Below are 16,854 nucleotides of genomic sequence, written 5' to 3'. Positions count from 1 at the left end.
GAAATACAACATACAGGAACCACTAACGGTGCTTTTATACTAGTACCTACTCAGCGCGACTCGTCTCGCCTCCACTCGCCTTGCCCTCGTTTGTTTTTAGACACCCAGATGAGAAGTAGGAAGTTGGAGCGAAGCTGCTGTGACGTATTTGATTGTGTATCTAAACGGAGAAGACAACAACACTAAAGATGTAGAACCTGGAGGAGATGATAGATGTGCTGCTGGATCTGTGGCTTGTGTTTGATACCAGGCTAAAAAATGAGAGTGAGAGAAACTTCAAGCGGCTACGCTTTTTTGTGTTTGTTTGTCTTGGTGCTGCTGAAAAGTCAGCTGGAGCCGTGAGCAGCTATGAAGTGACAGAGCTCCTGGTAGATCTGGTCATTCCTTATCGCCCGTCTAGATCCCTTTTTAATTCTCTCCTCAGCACCAGGTTTATGAACATCTGCACCTCAGAGTTGGATCACCAAACAGACTTTTGCTGCCATTGCTGGTTGAATAAAATTAACAAGAATCCGTCAGAGTCTCTCTTTCTCTGATGTCACATCCTGACTCAGACGTCTGACTCCAACCCCCCGACCAATCGGGGGCCTGGAGTGTGATGATGTCAGATACAGCCGACTCAGCAGCTTAGAACCTCGGCAGAATAGATACAGAAAAGTATCTACTCGGCACGTTAGACCCCCTAGTATTAAAGAACCAAACCGAGGCAAGTCGAGTCGGGCTGAGTAGGTGCTACTGGAAAAGCACCATAGGTGACTGACTGCACTCACAGCCGAGCAGTTGGACAGCAGACGCCGTTACTAGGATCCTGTCTTTGCTTCGTGCGTCTCCACCGATGTGAGTGCACTCCATCCTGAAAAAAGAGAGTAGTAGCTGACCGAGCCGAGGCAGAGGCCGCTCATCAGGAGCCCCCGACTGCCTGGATTGAAGCTGTTTACACACAGATACGTTATGTGAGCACAGACGCCCCTGCAGGATGTCACCTGCTACAGTTTATATCCCCATTAGCTACAGCAAAACTGCAGCTATTTTTCCTGGGGTCCGAGACATAATACACAGTACATTACAACAAAATATTAAAAGCAAACCTAAAGAGGTAGCATATAAAAAAGAAAGGAAAAACAGAAAAAAACAGAAAAATAAAAAGTAATTCTGTTTAACATTTAGATATAAATAAAACAATACATATTCATACATTTTATAACATCAACAAATTCAAACAATGCATATTTATAGTTTGTACCAATAACTATTCTTTATAGATATAACCCTAACCCTAACCACCCGCGAGTCTTTATGTCAAACCATTTAAAAGTTATGGCAGAAAGTAGGAACTATCAAATATGGACCAATCAGATGAGGGGGGGACGCGCTTTTTGGCGTCTATCGTCGCCACGGTAACACTTTTGACTGAGAAAAGTAATGCCCATCGTCGCAGGATCGAGACACACATTTTGATGTATAACACACCTGCGTGCACGTTACTGTTCGGGCGAAGAAACGGCCGAAGAAATGGCATAGATTGCGCCATAATTACACGATTCATTCAAAATAGCCGACTTCCTGTTCGGTTTCAGCCATGGCGTCAAGAGACTTTTCTTTAAGTTGCAACATGATACAGGTGTGCAGGGCAGCTGACAGTCCTGCCGGGGCCCGGGACAAAATAATCTAAGATGGGCCCCCCTGCGAACGGATCTCTCCTTCTCCTCTTCCTCTCCTCTCCCTCTGCTCTTCAGGTTTTTATACAAGCTAATGGACGTTAACATTAGAGATAGCCAGTTAGGTTAAGTTACAAGGTTGGTAAATGTTGGCTGTGCTGTTTCTTACCTTGCTCTACGCTGACTTTATTAATTCCAGCTTCACCGTCACCACCTTTTTAAAATATTTGTGTAGAGAATCTATGAGGCCTCTATTTTCTTCTTCTCTTCTTCTCTTTTCTCTTCTTTTCTGAGCACCAGACTTGTGCTGACCAGACATTTTGACCATTCTAATGGTTGAATTAAATGATAACATCAAATTTTGATCAGCGGCCAAACCATTTTTGTGTTGGGGGTTCTTGACCACAAGGACAACTAGGAAGAAAACAAATAACAAGCTTTTATGTAACTCAAATACTACATATTTTTTCCACAAATAGACATATTTTGAAACATTTTGAAAAATGATTCCATAATTTAATGAGAATTTAAAAAAAAAAAAAAAAAAAAAATTCTCTTCAGTTCTGGGCCCCCCCCTACCCTGGGCCCGGGACAACAGACCCGTTTGTCCCCCCCCTATCAGCGGCCGTGCAGGTGTGTACCGATTTTCGTGCCTGTACGTCAAACCGTATTGTTGGCCTTGAGGCACAAAGTTTTCTAGGGGGCGCTGTTGAGCCATTAGGCCACGCCCATTAATGCAAACCATTAAATATCAAATTTTTCGCCAGGCCTGGCTTGCGTGCAAAATTTGATGACTTTTGGGGCACGTTTAGGGGGAAAAAAGGCCCTCATTTCGTCAGAAGGAGGAAAAAAAAATTCCTACAGATAGAATAGGGTTTTCGCACTGTCAGTGCTCAGGCCCTAATTAAATTAAATAAGATAAGATAAAAAGCAAAAATAATGCCCCAAGAAGGCTTCTGAGACTCCACGGGCCACTTTTGACCGTACTCTGACTGTACTGGACTGTGTACTGTGGCAGGGTGGATTAGCTGCAGCCACTCAGGCTGACGGGACACAGGTGTGTCCCGTCAGCCTATCCACCCTGCCAGCCTTGATAAGGACTGGGAGACTGCAGCTGGGCAGGTGGGAGGCTGAAGCTGCTGGAGCTGGAAGCACGTGTGTCCTGTGTGTTGGTGAAACTGCTGTAATAAAAGGGTCTGCACGAAACTCCGTGTCTCTCCATCCTGTCGGTCGGGCCCCGTGGCAGCGAGACCTGCTACATGTACCTTCTGGAGTTTGATGGACAAAAAGATGTGTGTGGGTAACCTATCACTTTAAGAGTGGGAGAGCCCCTCAGTGGGCTCCTCCTGTTCTGTTTTTTCTTCTTCTTCCCTCACAACAACATCTTTCTTCTGCTGTGATGGCTTGTTGCCGGGGTAACAGGCCTGAGAATAGTTGAGTATTTCAAGCATTGCCTAGAGAATCAAGCAATGCTAACACGCAGCTGACATAAACAAGCAGCATAACAGGTATTTTTGACCACAAGTCAACAACCACCTGGTGCTATGGGATTCTATTCTCGTTTCAAAGGTGCCATGTTTGATATTCTTCTCAGCTGCTCTGCAAGATTGTCACCAAAGCATGCAGCAGCATATGACAGAGCTTTGGGTTCTAAAGCTAAAAATCAACCCTAGTTATGGTTATGCCATGTGTTAAGTGTCAGCAGTCATCCTTCCTCTCATCTCTATCTAAATCTCTAACAGGCATGTTATTTTGTTCCTCCAGCAGAGGACGCTGTGAGTGTTGCTATGTGGAGGCTTGTGCCAGGAGTGAGCCATATCATACCACATGGCTATTTTATTTAATCTTCTTTTCTATTCAAGGAAAACATTAAAGCACCTGAAAACTATAAATTACTGACTTGAATGTATCCATGAATTTGGATGTATGCATTACAAGAATAAAATATATCAGTCAGTCAGGAGCAGCACACTTTTGTTTTACCTCTTTGTGGTGCTCTTATTTCACCAGATTATTGAGCTCCTCTCTTGCCAACTTAAAGCACAGCAATCAATTGTTGCCTGCCTCGTGCTGAATTTCTATTGCTCCCTTTATAGCCTTCCTGTTGACTTGCTATCAGTCCGTCAGCTACAAAACAAAAGCACCACTAATTGACAAGTGAGGGTTGATATTAACAGTGCAGATTAGTGTTTTTAGCTCTCTAGTAATTCATACTAATGGCTAAACAATGTACTTTTTTCATATATATATATATATATATATATATATATATATATATATATCACCACTCCTATTAGGTGTGTACTTGAATCGTAGTTACACAAATTACAGTACCAAAGCAACATATGCACGTTTCACTTCTTAAATATGTACCATATTGAAAGACAAAGATGTCACTATAAACACAGAAAATAATACAATATTCCTGCTCCTGCAACACCCGAAATGTATAGATGACTGGGATATCAAAAAAAGGTTATTTCACTGATTTATTTAACACTAACAGCTATTTTTTAAGCTGGTATAATTCACTTATCCATCTACAAAAATGTAATCAATATGCATAGTCACTCATTGTGTCAACTGGAACACTTCGGCCTGCAGCAGGTGTGATGCAACATCTTGCAATAAACAATGTGTAAGCCAGAGGCTAGTTGCCAAAGTTAAAACCATGTTTAGGGGGGAAAAAATCCTGTTCACAGATGCAAAAACCACTTTTAAAAATAATTAATCTTACCTGCCTGTGTTCCTGGACTAGTCTGAAGTACAGCAAAGGGAGGCGAGAACTGCAGGGCAGTCAGTCCACATCAGAGGTGTTATGGTGTGCTTTGATTTGTGTTGGTGTGTGAGAGTACTCAGTCCCTGTTCCACCTTTTAAATGAGAACATATTCTGGGTATTCAGTAAGTATTAATGGTTTTCAGTGTCCTTTTCCCCTTGTCTGAACATCTGCCACACTGAGTTGGTTTTCAGAGAAGTTGATGCGTGCTAGTCCCAAACCCCAGTCCTGAAGTGGCCTGCTGGCTCTGTAGGTTACTTTACATCGAAATTCCACAAATTAACGTTGACGAAATGAATTTCATGTGCAATCACTTATTTGTGTGATATAATAGCTTCATTGTTCCCAGAAGGAGCTACACCTGAAAAGGGATGCTGATGTGGTGCTGAAAGAACAGCTCCCAGTTCTTCATGGAGGATGGGAGAATGCAAAACAACAGTATGAAGGAGGCAGTTTTGAAATATAACTATAATTTGTCTTTTTATTTATTGTCATTAGTGAGATACTTAATTGATGCGAGGAAGAGAAATACAGGATTGTGCTGGAAAACATTATAACTACAGAAGGTTATTGAAGATAGTGACTGCCTCTATGGCAATACACCATCCTAATAACAGCAAAGGTGTCAAGAGGGCCATCCATTTCCTCCCTCTCTCCACACACACACCTCACACAACAAAGAAAAACACTTTTGAAAAAACAACAATCCAGTCGGGTTGTTATTCTTCTTTCATGACTGAATATGCTAACAACATCCAAAGTGACAAAAAAAAAAATCTCAACGTGCAGTTAAACTGCGACAACACGTTTTATTATTATTATTTCAAGAATAGTGTTTCTAAAACTGTTTGGTATGCAATGCTTTGGTTCACTTTATGTCTCTTTTTAAAAGTGAGAACATTTTCCTTTAGATCTCAAGCGTACCCCTAAATTAAACTTACCTGCTGTATTCTACTGCCCTTATTTTTAACAGCTTGTGCATTTTATTATTTTACTTCTTTTCTTATCATCTTATTCAATCATATTTGTTATTTACTGTGTAATTATGTCGAATTATTTACTGTCTAATTATGTCTTGCCGCTTTTAATGTCAATGTAAAGCACTTTGAATTACCTTGTGTTGAATTGTGCTATATAAATAAATTTGCCTTGCCTTGCCTTTCATTGATAGGATGTTTTGAGGAGAGATTCCCTCCCACGATTAAATTGGGTCTTTAGGATAAATGAGGTGTTTAATTTGAATGGTAACCACCATAAGTGAGCGAGGCGGTGCTGGGTGCGCGGCCTTCAGGGAGGGCGCTTAAGGCTGATTTATGGTTCCGCGTTACACCAACGCAGAGCCTACGCCGTATAGTGCGCGTCGCCGCGTAACCTACGGCGTAGGTTCTGCGTTGGTGTAACGCGGAACCATAAATCAGGCTTTACTCCAAACAGGAGCAGCTTTAGGACCCGGTGCTTCTCCTGTGTAGTTTGTGAGGAGACGAGGCAGCTGAGAGACGCTTCTTCTTCTCCCGATCACGATTCACACCGCGTCTCCCCGAGGATGCTGAAAGGAGGAATTTGAAACCAATATCAGCTCCTGCAACTCGTGTTTTTTTGTTGTTTGTCTTTAGTTTTTTAGTTGTTTTTTTTTGTCTTTTTTTATGTGTGTGTTTTGAGTAGCCCCCCCACACACACACATTTTGTATTTATTAAAGTCATAAGAATATTTTTCTCTTTTTTTCCCTTCTTTTAAATGTATTTCTTCCATGAAGCCATCACTATGAGGAGCATTCCTCCTGTTGGCTGCAACCATGATTTACCAGCATTTGCAGCTTTGCTCTAATGACAGTCTCGCACTCACAACAGTCTCATGAAAACGAGCGAGTATTGAATTGTCCTTAACTTTCCGGAGCATCAACCCCGATTCCAGCTGCAGCAGGAGCTACTTTTTACACTTGAGGTGAGTGTTTGTCTCTCCTCTCAGCCACAAAGCTCCTTTATTTGATCTCTCCTGTTGCCGAAGAATATGCTGAGGAGCGTGGGAGTGAAGCATCATCTCGACAATATTGCATGTCATAGCCCTTTCCTCTCCTTATTTTCTACATTTAGTGCTTTTTCTTTGTATAATGGGTGCGATAAGGCCTTTAGACTCATATTTTTGGTAACAGTGATGTTAAGTGAAAGAAAGCGTGGGACGTGTCAATGAATACTAATTACTGTCAGTGGCTGTCTCAGCCTCTTTTTCTTCCCCCTCCTTCCTGTTCTGATGTATTTATTTATTTATTTCTCGCTGAAGGGGGAACCCCTTCAGAAATCAGGATTTACCAGGGTTATATTTGAAGACAGTGCATGCCAGATGCAGTGTAAGTGTAGTCAGTACTCGAGTTGTAAAAAAAAAATCAGGAGCGATGGTGGATTTTATCATATGGGGACAGATAATTTGTGCTGATTACAAATAATATAATATATTACAAATAATAGCACTAACCAAAACACCTGCGGAAATACTGCAGGAATGACATAGCAGCAGTTAAATGCAGCCTTCTGTAAGCTTTAAATATCCACTGGGCTTACATCAAATACATCAAAACACAACAATAAAAAACAGTTTTCTGAATTTATCAATATGACTCTGTCCTTAACAGGATAAGTAAAATGGATCACTGCAAAAACTCAAAATCTTAACAAGAATATTTGTCTTATTTCTAGTTAAAATGTCTCATTTTAGTAAAAAAAATCTCATTACACTTAAAACAAGACTCATCACTGGAAAAAACAACAATTTTTCACCTGTTTCAAGTAGATTTTCACTTGAAATAAGTAGAAAAATCTGCCAGTGGAACAAGATTTTTTTGCTTGTAATAAGAAGATAAATCTTGTCCCACTGGCAGATTTTCCTACTTATTTCAAGTGAAAATTTACTTGAAACAGGTGAAAATTGTCAAATAAGTTATTTTTCTGGTGATGACTCTAAAGGTTGAAATAGCAGTAAAACCACATTCATTGATGAAATGACATAAGGGATGGAAAGGGGGGATGGCAGTTTTACAGGGGGGATGATTTTGACCATCCCCCCTCATCCCCCCTCATCTCCAGTACTGGGTATGTGGGATTGAGCTGATCTGTGCCCGCAGGTGCGGAGCAGCCATGAGCCGGGGCAGCCCGTCCTCGCTGCTGCTGAGCGCGCTGGCGCTCACGGCTCTCTGGAGAACCAGGTGAGTGTCCACTGGGGAGCCATGGAAACGAATAGCATCCAAATGCGGGATAATACACACTTTTTTGTTGTTTTTTTACCCAGGGAACGACTGGAGCTCTTTAAGTTTTTAATCTAGGGCTGCGTCCCAAATTGCATACTTCCACCCTAATGAGTATGCAAAAAGAGTAGGCTATGTGAGATTTTTTAGTGCGTCCGAAACATTAGTACATACTCAATCGGTGCGTCCGAAATGCCATACTAAATAGTATATACTAAAAAGTATACTTAAATTCGGCACACTTTTGAGTAAATATCAGTAGTATGCATTAATTCGGACGTTCTATCAAGAGCGCACACGTCATTTCCTGCCGTTGGCAGGAAGTGACGTGTCACAGCAGCAGTAGCAGTGCTCCGCTCTTTCCCGTTTATCCTGGCCCAAACAAGATGACGTTATATAATATTATTATATACGAATATTATAATATTTATATTATATAATAATATTATTATACTTAATATTATACTTATGACATATACGTATCACTTAGTTAGCAACCAAACGCCGCTGCATTGCATTGTGGGAAGTTTCTGCTCGGCTAGTGTCCATCAATCCATACTAATACATTTCTCCGGAATGAGTATGGATAGAGCATACTATTGAGTACGTACTAATGTTTCGGACGCACTAAAAAGTCTTGCATACTCATTTTGCATACTAATTAGGGTGGAAGTATGTGATTTCGGACGCAGCCAAGTGATACGTATATGTCATAAGTATAATATTAAGTATAATAATATTATTATATAATATTAATATTATAATATTCATATATAATAATATTATATAATGTCATCTTGTTTGGGCCAGGATAAACGGGAAAGAGCGGAGTGGTGCTGCTACTGCTGCTGTGACACGTCACTTCCTCCCAACGGCAGGAAGTGACGTGTGGCTCTGAGTAGTACATCCGAATTAATGCAGACTACTGATATTTACTCAAAAGTGTGCCGAACTTAAGTATACTTTTTAGTATACTGTTTAGTGTGGCATTTCGGACGCACCGTGAGATGGCTATCAAATGTACCAAAGAGTATCAGGGCCATGCAGGAGAAAAAATAGTTGAGAGGGGAAGATTTTTTTTTATTGTGCACTTCGAGAAAAAAGTTGAAATGTCGAGATTAATGTTGAAATACAATTTAATGAATACAGTCGAAATTTCGCATTTCTTCTCAACATTTCGACTTTTTTCTCGAAATTGTACTTCAACATTAATCTCGACATTTCGACTTTTTTCTCGACATTTCGACTTTTTTCTCAAAGTGCATAATGAAAAAAAAATCTTCCTCCTCTAAAATATTATTTGTATTTTTCTCCTGCCTGGCCCTAATACTCTTCCGCACAAATGAGAAATTAAAACCCATAAAAGCCTTTAAAAGTAAGTCAATGACATGTGAAATGTCTACAATGTTGGGCTAGGATTTTTAAATTCATTTTTCATTTTATTTAATTAAAGACAGTATTTATTACCACATTCCCATAGACCTTATCGGTGTAACTAGGTTTCCAATGATCTTGGCCACAGTGATGGATCAGGTCACTCTCTTTCGCACACTCAGTTACTGCTGATAAAATATAACAAGCAATGTCAGAACCACATCAGGCGAACTAAATAAGGCCACTGAATTCCCCTTGAGGCTCCGGGATCCCACTGAACAAAGCTTTCTGAAAACCCACCCGTGTCATGAGATGTTGATGTGTAGAGGAAAACTATGGCTGTGACCTATAGCAATGATGCTGCTGATAAGCTTATTTGTTCCACTGAACAGTTTCAAATCACACTGTGCTCAATATTATTAACATAACCTGTGATTTTACACTATGACAAATTGGACCTATGCCACCTGTAGACAGTTTGTAAAAGATAGATGAACCCACTGGTTCATCAGCTACTGTACAGCAGCTCTTAGGCATGTAATCTGACCATTATTGTTTTTTTGAGCCAGAAATTACCAACTTTAGACACAAAGGAGGAGCGTTGTGTTTATTTGATATAAGCTAGCTTGATTGGTAATTGTAATGTCATTGTGAGTCTCGATAAAACATCGAAAGAAAGTGAACATCTTTGGGGTGTAATGTACACCTCTAATGCTAAATGTGACACAATTAAAACTATGAAGAAACATTTTCTTATTGAAAAGGTCAACTGGCTGACTGTTGCTCCAAATAAAAAGAAGAATGAGACATAATTATATTCAACTGAAATCTGAAAACGTACCATGTTTTCTCAACTTTTCCCAGTATGCAAGCAAGAGCTCTCGTCTCTGACATATTTGCCACCTATGGATCGGTTAATTTCAGGTGAAATGTCAAGGATTTTCAGCTTTCTTTTTTTTAAGCTGGTTATTTGGTTCTGGGAGCTTCGAATCGTGATCAACGGGAGAGTTATGTCTTCGTCTGAATATTTACTGCTTTCAAGCCTTTACGTTACAATTATATTAGCTGGAGAATTCGTCCACATACTAAATCTGGTTTGACGATGACGTGATTAATATTCAGTTTTATGAAGCACCAGCAACTTCTACAGGTGTCATTACTACAAGTATACAAGTACATAAGACTACACTTGAAGATAATAAATTAAATAGTTCTGGTCTAATAGATTGTAAGACAGGTAAGTATGTCACATGAGTATATAAGCATGTAGCCCAACACTTTAAATGGTAGCAGCTAATTAGACTGTTATGGTCCAAATGTAAAGAGGGAGAAAAATCCTAGATGCAAACAGTGATTAATATTGCATATGTTCACATGCACTGCTTCAAGTAAAATATGCCCACAACCTGAGGCTGTTACAGCAGAACTGTCAACTGGGGTGATTAAGTTGAGCTTTAATGTGGGATCTTATCTGAATTTATTTACCATGAGTCTCTGCACTGATTGCATTTAGATATTCAGCTGTGTTTTGGCTCCAAGATCGGATGGCTCTCGAATGTTCTGCCTTGAAATGGGTCAGCTATGATGAGAAACAATATGTATGTGTCTGTCTACAGTATGTGGGCGTGAAGTCTTTCCCCGATAATAATGAGGCCTTTGCTTTCCATAAATCAGGCCTCTGAAAAAAACCCAAAAGAATCTAAATACATTTGAAATGTAATCAGGTTGCCGGTTGCTGAAGTCTGTCTCAGCTGGTCATGTTGCTGTCATGTCTTTGCTGACTAGATCAGTGAAAGCCGATGACACATCTGATGCCTTTCAAACCAACATCACGCTGTTCACACGCATCTTGGACAGCCTACTGGATGGATATGACAACCGTCTGCGGCCTGGTCTCGGAGGTGAGGAAATTATGGGCTGTTACTGCATGTACGCTCTTCATTCGGCTCATGCAAATGCATAAATGTTATGAAACTGCACGTCTCCTTTCTGAGAGTTGATCGCTCATTTGAAATGAGAACACTTGATTTAACATCATCTTTCATCGTACCAATAACCTTTAGGAGCAGTTCTCTCAAGAGTAGACAAGGAAACACACACGCATAGCATGCACAAACACACACACACACACAAATAGATTGCGTACCACTCAGTCCACCTCCTGGACAGTAGCAGCCAAAGAATCTACATTTATCCCCACAGATGGCTGTTTGTTGTTTGCATTTTTGTTGACGATCTCCCAAAATCTGCCACATAATAAGGAAAAGACACGAGGGAGATACATGGCAGCACCGACTTTGCTCTTTAGCGTTGTGCATTTGTGATACTGGGTTGTCGAACTTGTTGAAGGAATATGGCTGAAATTATTTGGTAAGTAGATAGCAAATGTATGAGTACGTTTTGTATGTTATGTTAGTATATTTAGATTTGACTGGTCCATGAATATCTCAGGTTGAGAGATGAAAAATTTGACACATTTAAAAAGCATTTTTATTTATGGTTATTTACTTATGATGCAACAGATGGGGATGCAATATATTTTCCTTCGAGTGCGTTGTAACTGGAAGCTTCCTGAGCTTCTGTTGGGTCTCATATTTCAACCTATGGAAGCATGAGAAACCTTATTTTAAGCATTATCTGCAACGCTTGGTTTTTCATTTCCAGTTGGCCCCTCACCCCAAACCATACCCCGTCCCTCAGACTTTGGAGCCATTTGAGTGTCAGGTCCATCGGCCATCATGCCAGGAGCTGCCATATGTGGAAAATACCTCCTTACGCTTGATGGCGGTCTGCCTTTTCAGCTGGATGTAGAGTGCTGGTGCTGCCAGGTCATTTACTGAACAGGAAAAGCTAAAGTGTTCCTCACGTATACACCTGTAGGTCAGTCATATGCGCTTCCAGTTTTAAGTTGGAATCTTTCACATCAAGAGGATAGAAATTCTTTGTTTTCAATAGAAAAAAAAAGGAATGTACAAGTGTTGTGGATTTCGTAGATCAATACAGGGCAGAAATGATACACAGGTCAAAAACATCACTTCACTACTCTCTCTGTTTGAGTTTCTGTTAGCAAGACGTGCTTTGACCACATCGTTTCCAATGGCAATCAATAATCTTCTGGCAGGATTCTGGTTGGATCTTTGGGTGACGGTGTTATGCAACTCAGGTAGCTAAGCTGATCAGTTATCGAAGGCTATTAATGAATATTATTAATAATTATTAATAATTAATAAAGTTGACTATTTATCAAATTGAATTATCAAAATGATAATAATTCTCGTCGGGGCACCACCCCCGGTGCCTTACTCCGGGGGAAAGATGATAACTAAACAGCAGAAAATCAGTCTCATATGATTTGAATTATCCTGCATAACAGCAAATCCTACTATCACTTACAGGATAACAGTTGAAGGCGTGATATCCGAACACTAGGCTCTGCTTAAACAAATCAATTTGTGACCAAATCTTGCATGAAATAACAACAACCACTCATTAAAAATCAATCAGGATTTATTTACATACAGGTGTCAAAAGATGATAAACGCAACACCCCAAATAAACCTGATGGCAGAACTTAAGTATTATAAAACAATTAATTAACTAGGAAAACAACAATCAATAAAAATGAAATGAAAGTTAAATGCATGGAATGGGAAAAAGAAATCAAAGCAATAATAAAAATGATATCACGAACATGTACGGTTTAAAATATTGTGGCTGCATAAAGATGGCTGCGTTTTTTAAAGATGGCGGGACTGTAACCACGCCCCGTGCAGATCTAGACCGGATGTTACTCCCGGTGTTTTAAACGTGACTACGGCAGAAAACAGCGCTTTAAAACATGAATGACTAGCAGAAAGTAGTGACTACAAATTAATGACAACAGTCATGATAATGATGCTGATGTAATCTCAGCTCTGACCACAGATTTAGCTCTCTAACACTCCCAGTTAAACTCATACACCCAGGTCTCAAAACATCACGCCTCCTCGGGTCTCCGGGTGCCGATCAGGGGTTCCTGCCGGGTCTTTGGTCGGAGTCCGATCCAAGAGAGTCCTCCCGCCTCTCCCGCTCCTCCTCCTGACTCTGGAATCACGAGAGGACGGGGGTACAGCTGAAGCAGCCGGCGCTCCCCCCCCGGTCCGGAGGCTATCACGTCATCTCGGGTGCGCGCGGGGCCGGCCCACTTCTTTACAGTGCCGGTGCCCGTCGGGCTGAGCGCGTGGCCGCGGGACGGGGCGGCAGGATGCGTCTCGGTTCTGCGCGGGGCAGGCTGTCCACAGGTCCTTTCAGGTGAACTCAAGAGCAGAGAGAGAGAAGTTAGGAAAGAGGAACGGGTCTCACCCTGGGCCGGGGCCGAGCCTCGAAGCGGCTTCCCCACCCCCTTTCCAGCTCCCAGGGACCAGGGGCACGTGAAGCAGGAGTCGGAGCTCCGGATGAAAAGTTGAGACCGAGTTAATGGGAGCGGCTCCGCGGCTTCAACGGGCTGCAGGTCCAACGGAGCGGCCCGATCCGATGGGGGGGCTTACACCTCCCCCCAGCCGGGGGAGAAAGGAAGATGGGACCTTGGCCCGGAGCCAAAAGTCCCGCTGTTCAGGAAGAGAGGTTGATCGGAAGAGAGAGAGGAAAAGGAGAGAGAGGGATTCTGCGCCGCGGGTCCTCGCTGATCCTCCGGCCAGACCACGCTGCAGACCTCTCCTCTTACCCCCCCCTTTGGGGGGGGAAGGCCGTGGTCCCTTTGGCCCAGAGCCAGAAAGATCCAGCTCAGATGAGATGAAGTGGAGAAGAGAGAGAGTGGAGGAGCAGCGCAGCGTTTTGATCCTACGCGCGCTGCGGTGACGTCATCAGTGCCTCGTTGCGATTGGATGCGCGCCGCTTGTAGGCGCCACCCCCCCCACGCAAGGCATGCTGGGGGTTGTAGTTCATGGCCAGGCGGCCATTTTTGGAGGCACATTACAGCCGATTTTAGGCTTGGGGGGTTGACCAGGGTTTCAAAGTTTTCTTCTGTTCAAAGGGGCAGCACCCCCCCCTCCGAGGCCTGGTTTACTGGGTTTTGCTGTCCTGCTTTGATCTGCCATGCAGCGGGGGTCGTAAACGGACTATCTCGAGCCCGGCCGAGATAACCAGAAGTTAGCAGCAGGGGGTCATAAAACTGACTTCAGGAAGCAGGGCCGAGTCTGGCCTTACTGGACTTCATAATCACAAAATGTTCATACATTTTATAAGTTCAGAGTTCACATGGGCGACGCACAACAACGGGTAGATGTGATTATACACCGACGCCGTATGTTGGTTTCCATGTGAAAACCTGACTGTAATGTGTAATTCACAACAAGGAGTTTTAAATACTTTAGCCATTACACTTTAATTAAAGCTTTAATGTCTTTGTCAACTATAAAACACAACATTTGTTTCTGGGTATTCAATATAAGTATGTTGAAGAATTCTGAGGTAAACGTCCTCCGGGGTCTTGTTCACGAGTGAGGGAACGATGGAGCGGGAGATTGACAGACGGATCAGTGCAGCGTCTGCAGTTATGCGGTCGGTGTACCGGACCGTCATGGTGAAGAAGGAGCTGTGACAGGAGACCCTTGTCTTGTTGGTCACAGTGTATTCCTGACCATTTATACCAACGTAGCTACAGATGAACATTTGGACCCACTTCCAGATCTAATAGTTGCACCACCAAATAACTTTTTGGACGTCCAAACGTTTCAGCTGAGGATCTTGGATGTTTCAAATGTTTACAGCACAAATGCCTCCAAGAGAGGGGACTAATCTATGTAAATCTATGATCCTGCTTTTCAAGGTCAAGGTTTACTTTATTAATCTCCCACGGGAGAAATTGGTCTCGGAGTAGAGGCCACAATGCTGCAGTACAGACAGACACAGACGACACATTAACAACATCAACAACACCATCAACATTAACAGAGGCATGTGCAAACACTTGCAACACCACTGTACAAATCAACAAACTAGTGCAAATTGGTAAAAGACGATGCTAGCATCATCAGTCTTTTTAACTTTACTGTACAAGATAGCATCATCAGTTGTTAACCAATCCACGTGGGCCGGCTTCTCTCAGCCTCCTATCTATCTCTCTAACCACTCGGGGGGGCTTATTAATACGTTTTATTGATTGTGGAATGAAGGAGTGCTTGTACCTATTGTACTTACACAGGGGGAGCCTGCATCTCCTGCCAGAGCTCATCAGCTCATACTCAGGGTTCAGCACATGGGATAGGTCAGACAGGATCTTGTTGGCCTGCTGAATGGTGGATTGTTCAAAGATTTCTGCTGTTGAGACCCTGCTGTTGTGACCAGGCTAACTATCTGGGATTTTGATTTGACCGTTAGGTTCCGTAACCAGCTGGTGATGCCATAGCGTACGATGGACTCTATCGTCGCTCTATAAAAAAAATCAGCATGATGTTTTTGCAGACCCCAAACACTCTGAGCCTACGTAAAAAATGGAGGCGCTGGTGGATCCTAACACAGACATTTGTCACATGCGTGCTCCAATTGAGATCCTTGTCAATATGGACGCCTAGGTATTTATAGTACGTGACCTGCTTGATGTTATGGCCATGTATGGTAGTTGTGCTGTGATCCCCAATTGACTTTGGGTCCACCACAATCTCCTCGCTTTTCTTAATATTGATCTGCAGGTGGTGTTCATCACACCAACCCACAAACCTGTCCACTCCAGCTGTATGGCTGCTGATGTCCAAGCTGCTTGTGAGTAGACTGAGGATGACAGTATCATCAGAGAATTTAACCACATACTGGTCGGGTTGGGAGCTGACACAGTCATTTGTGTACAGAGTAAACAGAAAGGAGGAACTGACAGATCCCTGCCATATCTTCATCGAGCAATTTGGACTTGGACTGTTGTTCTGTGTGTTGGTCAATCAGATCGTACTGTAATACTAATTCATGCCGAATATGCACCAAAATCTTTGTTTTGTGCTCTAAGAAAGTCGTATGGTTTCATTTCATTTTTCTCCACAATAACATTTCCAAGAACGTTTTAAAAACCTAACATGAGCATGTCCATAATGAATTCACATGTGCTTGTGAAGTCTTATTTTGAAAATATCAATGAGTGTATTTCATACAAAAAAAATGGCTGAAGGAAGAAAAATAGTTCCTGACTATCTGGTTTCTTGACAACAATATGGTTGTCAAGAAATGGATTTATCAATAAAACTATTTTGATTTTGACTGAAAACTACATTGAGTGATGACCCTCAACCAGGAGATGGCTCTGAATAATTCAGCTTGGGATACACTTAAATAAAACATCAAAAACATGTATTAGATGCTTTTAAGACTGGTACAGTACAATGGGAACATACATTTTTATAAGATGAAGGCCCAGCGGAAGGAAAAGCCTGTTATGCTCAACATGTAATATTGCATTGTAGCCATTAGCTTACACAGGGTCGGACCAGGTCACAAAACTCTAAAAGAAACGAACATGACATCAGATGTACATTTTCCACATCGCAGACATTAGAGTTGTATGTTGCATCTGTGGGGAAAACATGTTAACGCTCCACTGCTCTTTGGTCCATAACACATTGATTCTGTCTGAAAAAGAGGCTCCTCACAGCTGCATGAGCCACTCACACGTTCACGCAGCGTATCCAGTTAAAGAGTTGATTCCTTGGACTGTTTTCATGGCTGTTTTCTTTGTGTAAAAGTAAAAAGTAAGAGACATGCCTAGATATGGGGATATAGACAGTATTTGAGTTGTAAAAAAAATCAGGGGGGATGGTGGATTTTATCATATGAGGACAGATCAT

General features: G+C 41.9%; 1 protein-coding gene across 1 annotated transcript in view; it reads left to right on the top strand.

Annotated features, from left to right (window-relative positions):
* The first annotated feature begins 5,960 nt into the window (after positions 1–5,960).
* Positions 5,961–16,854, top strand: part of LOC133447256 (gamma-aminobutyric acid receptor subunit alpha-2) — a 71,313-nt gene continuing 60,419 nt past the window's right edge. The window contains exons 1-3 of the mRNA XM_061725859.1: positions 5,961–6,378; positions 7,553–7,633; positions 10,832–10,947. Coding sequence (XP_061581843.1) covers positions 7,566–7,633; positions 10,832–10,947 — 184 coding nt within the window. The 5' untranslated portion in view covers positions 5,961–6,378; positions 7,553–7,565. The remainder of the gene's footprint in view (positions 6,379–7,552; positions 7,634–10,831; positions 10,948–16,854) is intronic.

This window comes from Cololabis saira, chromosome 7, assembly GCF_033807715.1.
Source record: "Cololabis saira isolate AMF1-May2022 chromosome 7, fColSai1.1, whole genome shotgun sequence".
Lineage (NCBI taxonomy): Eukaryota > Metazoa > Chordata > Actinopteri > Beloniformes > Belonidae > Cololabis > Cololabis saira.
Note: the sequence above shows the minus strand (reverse complement) of the source record. Positions and strands in the feature narration are given on the sequence as shown.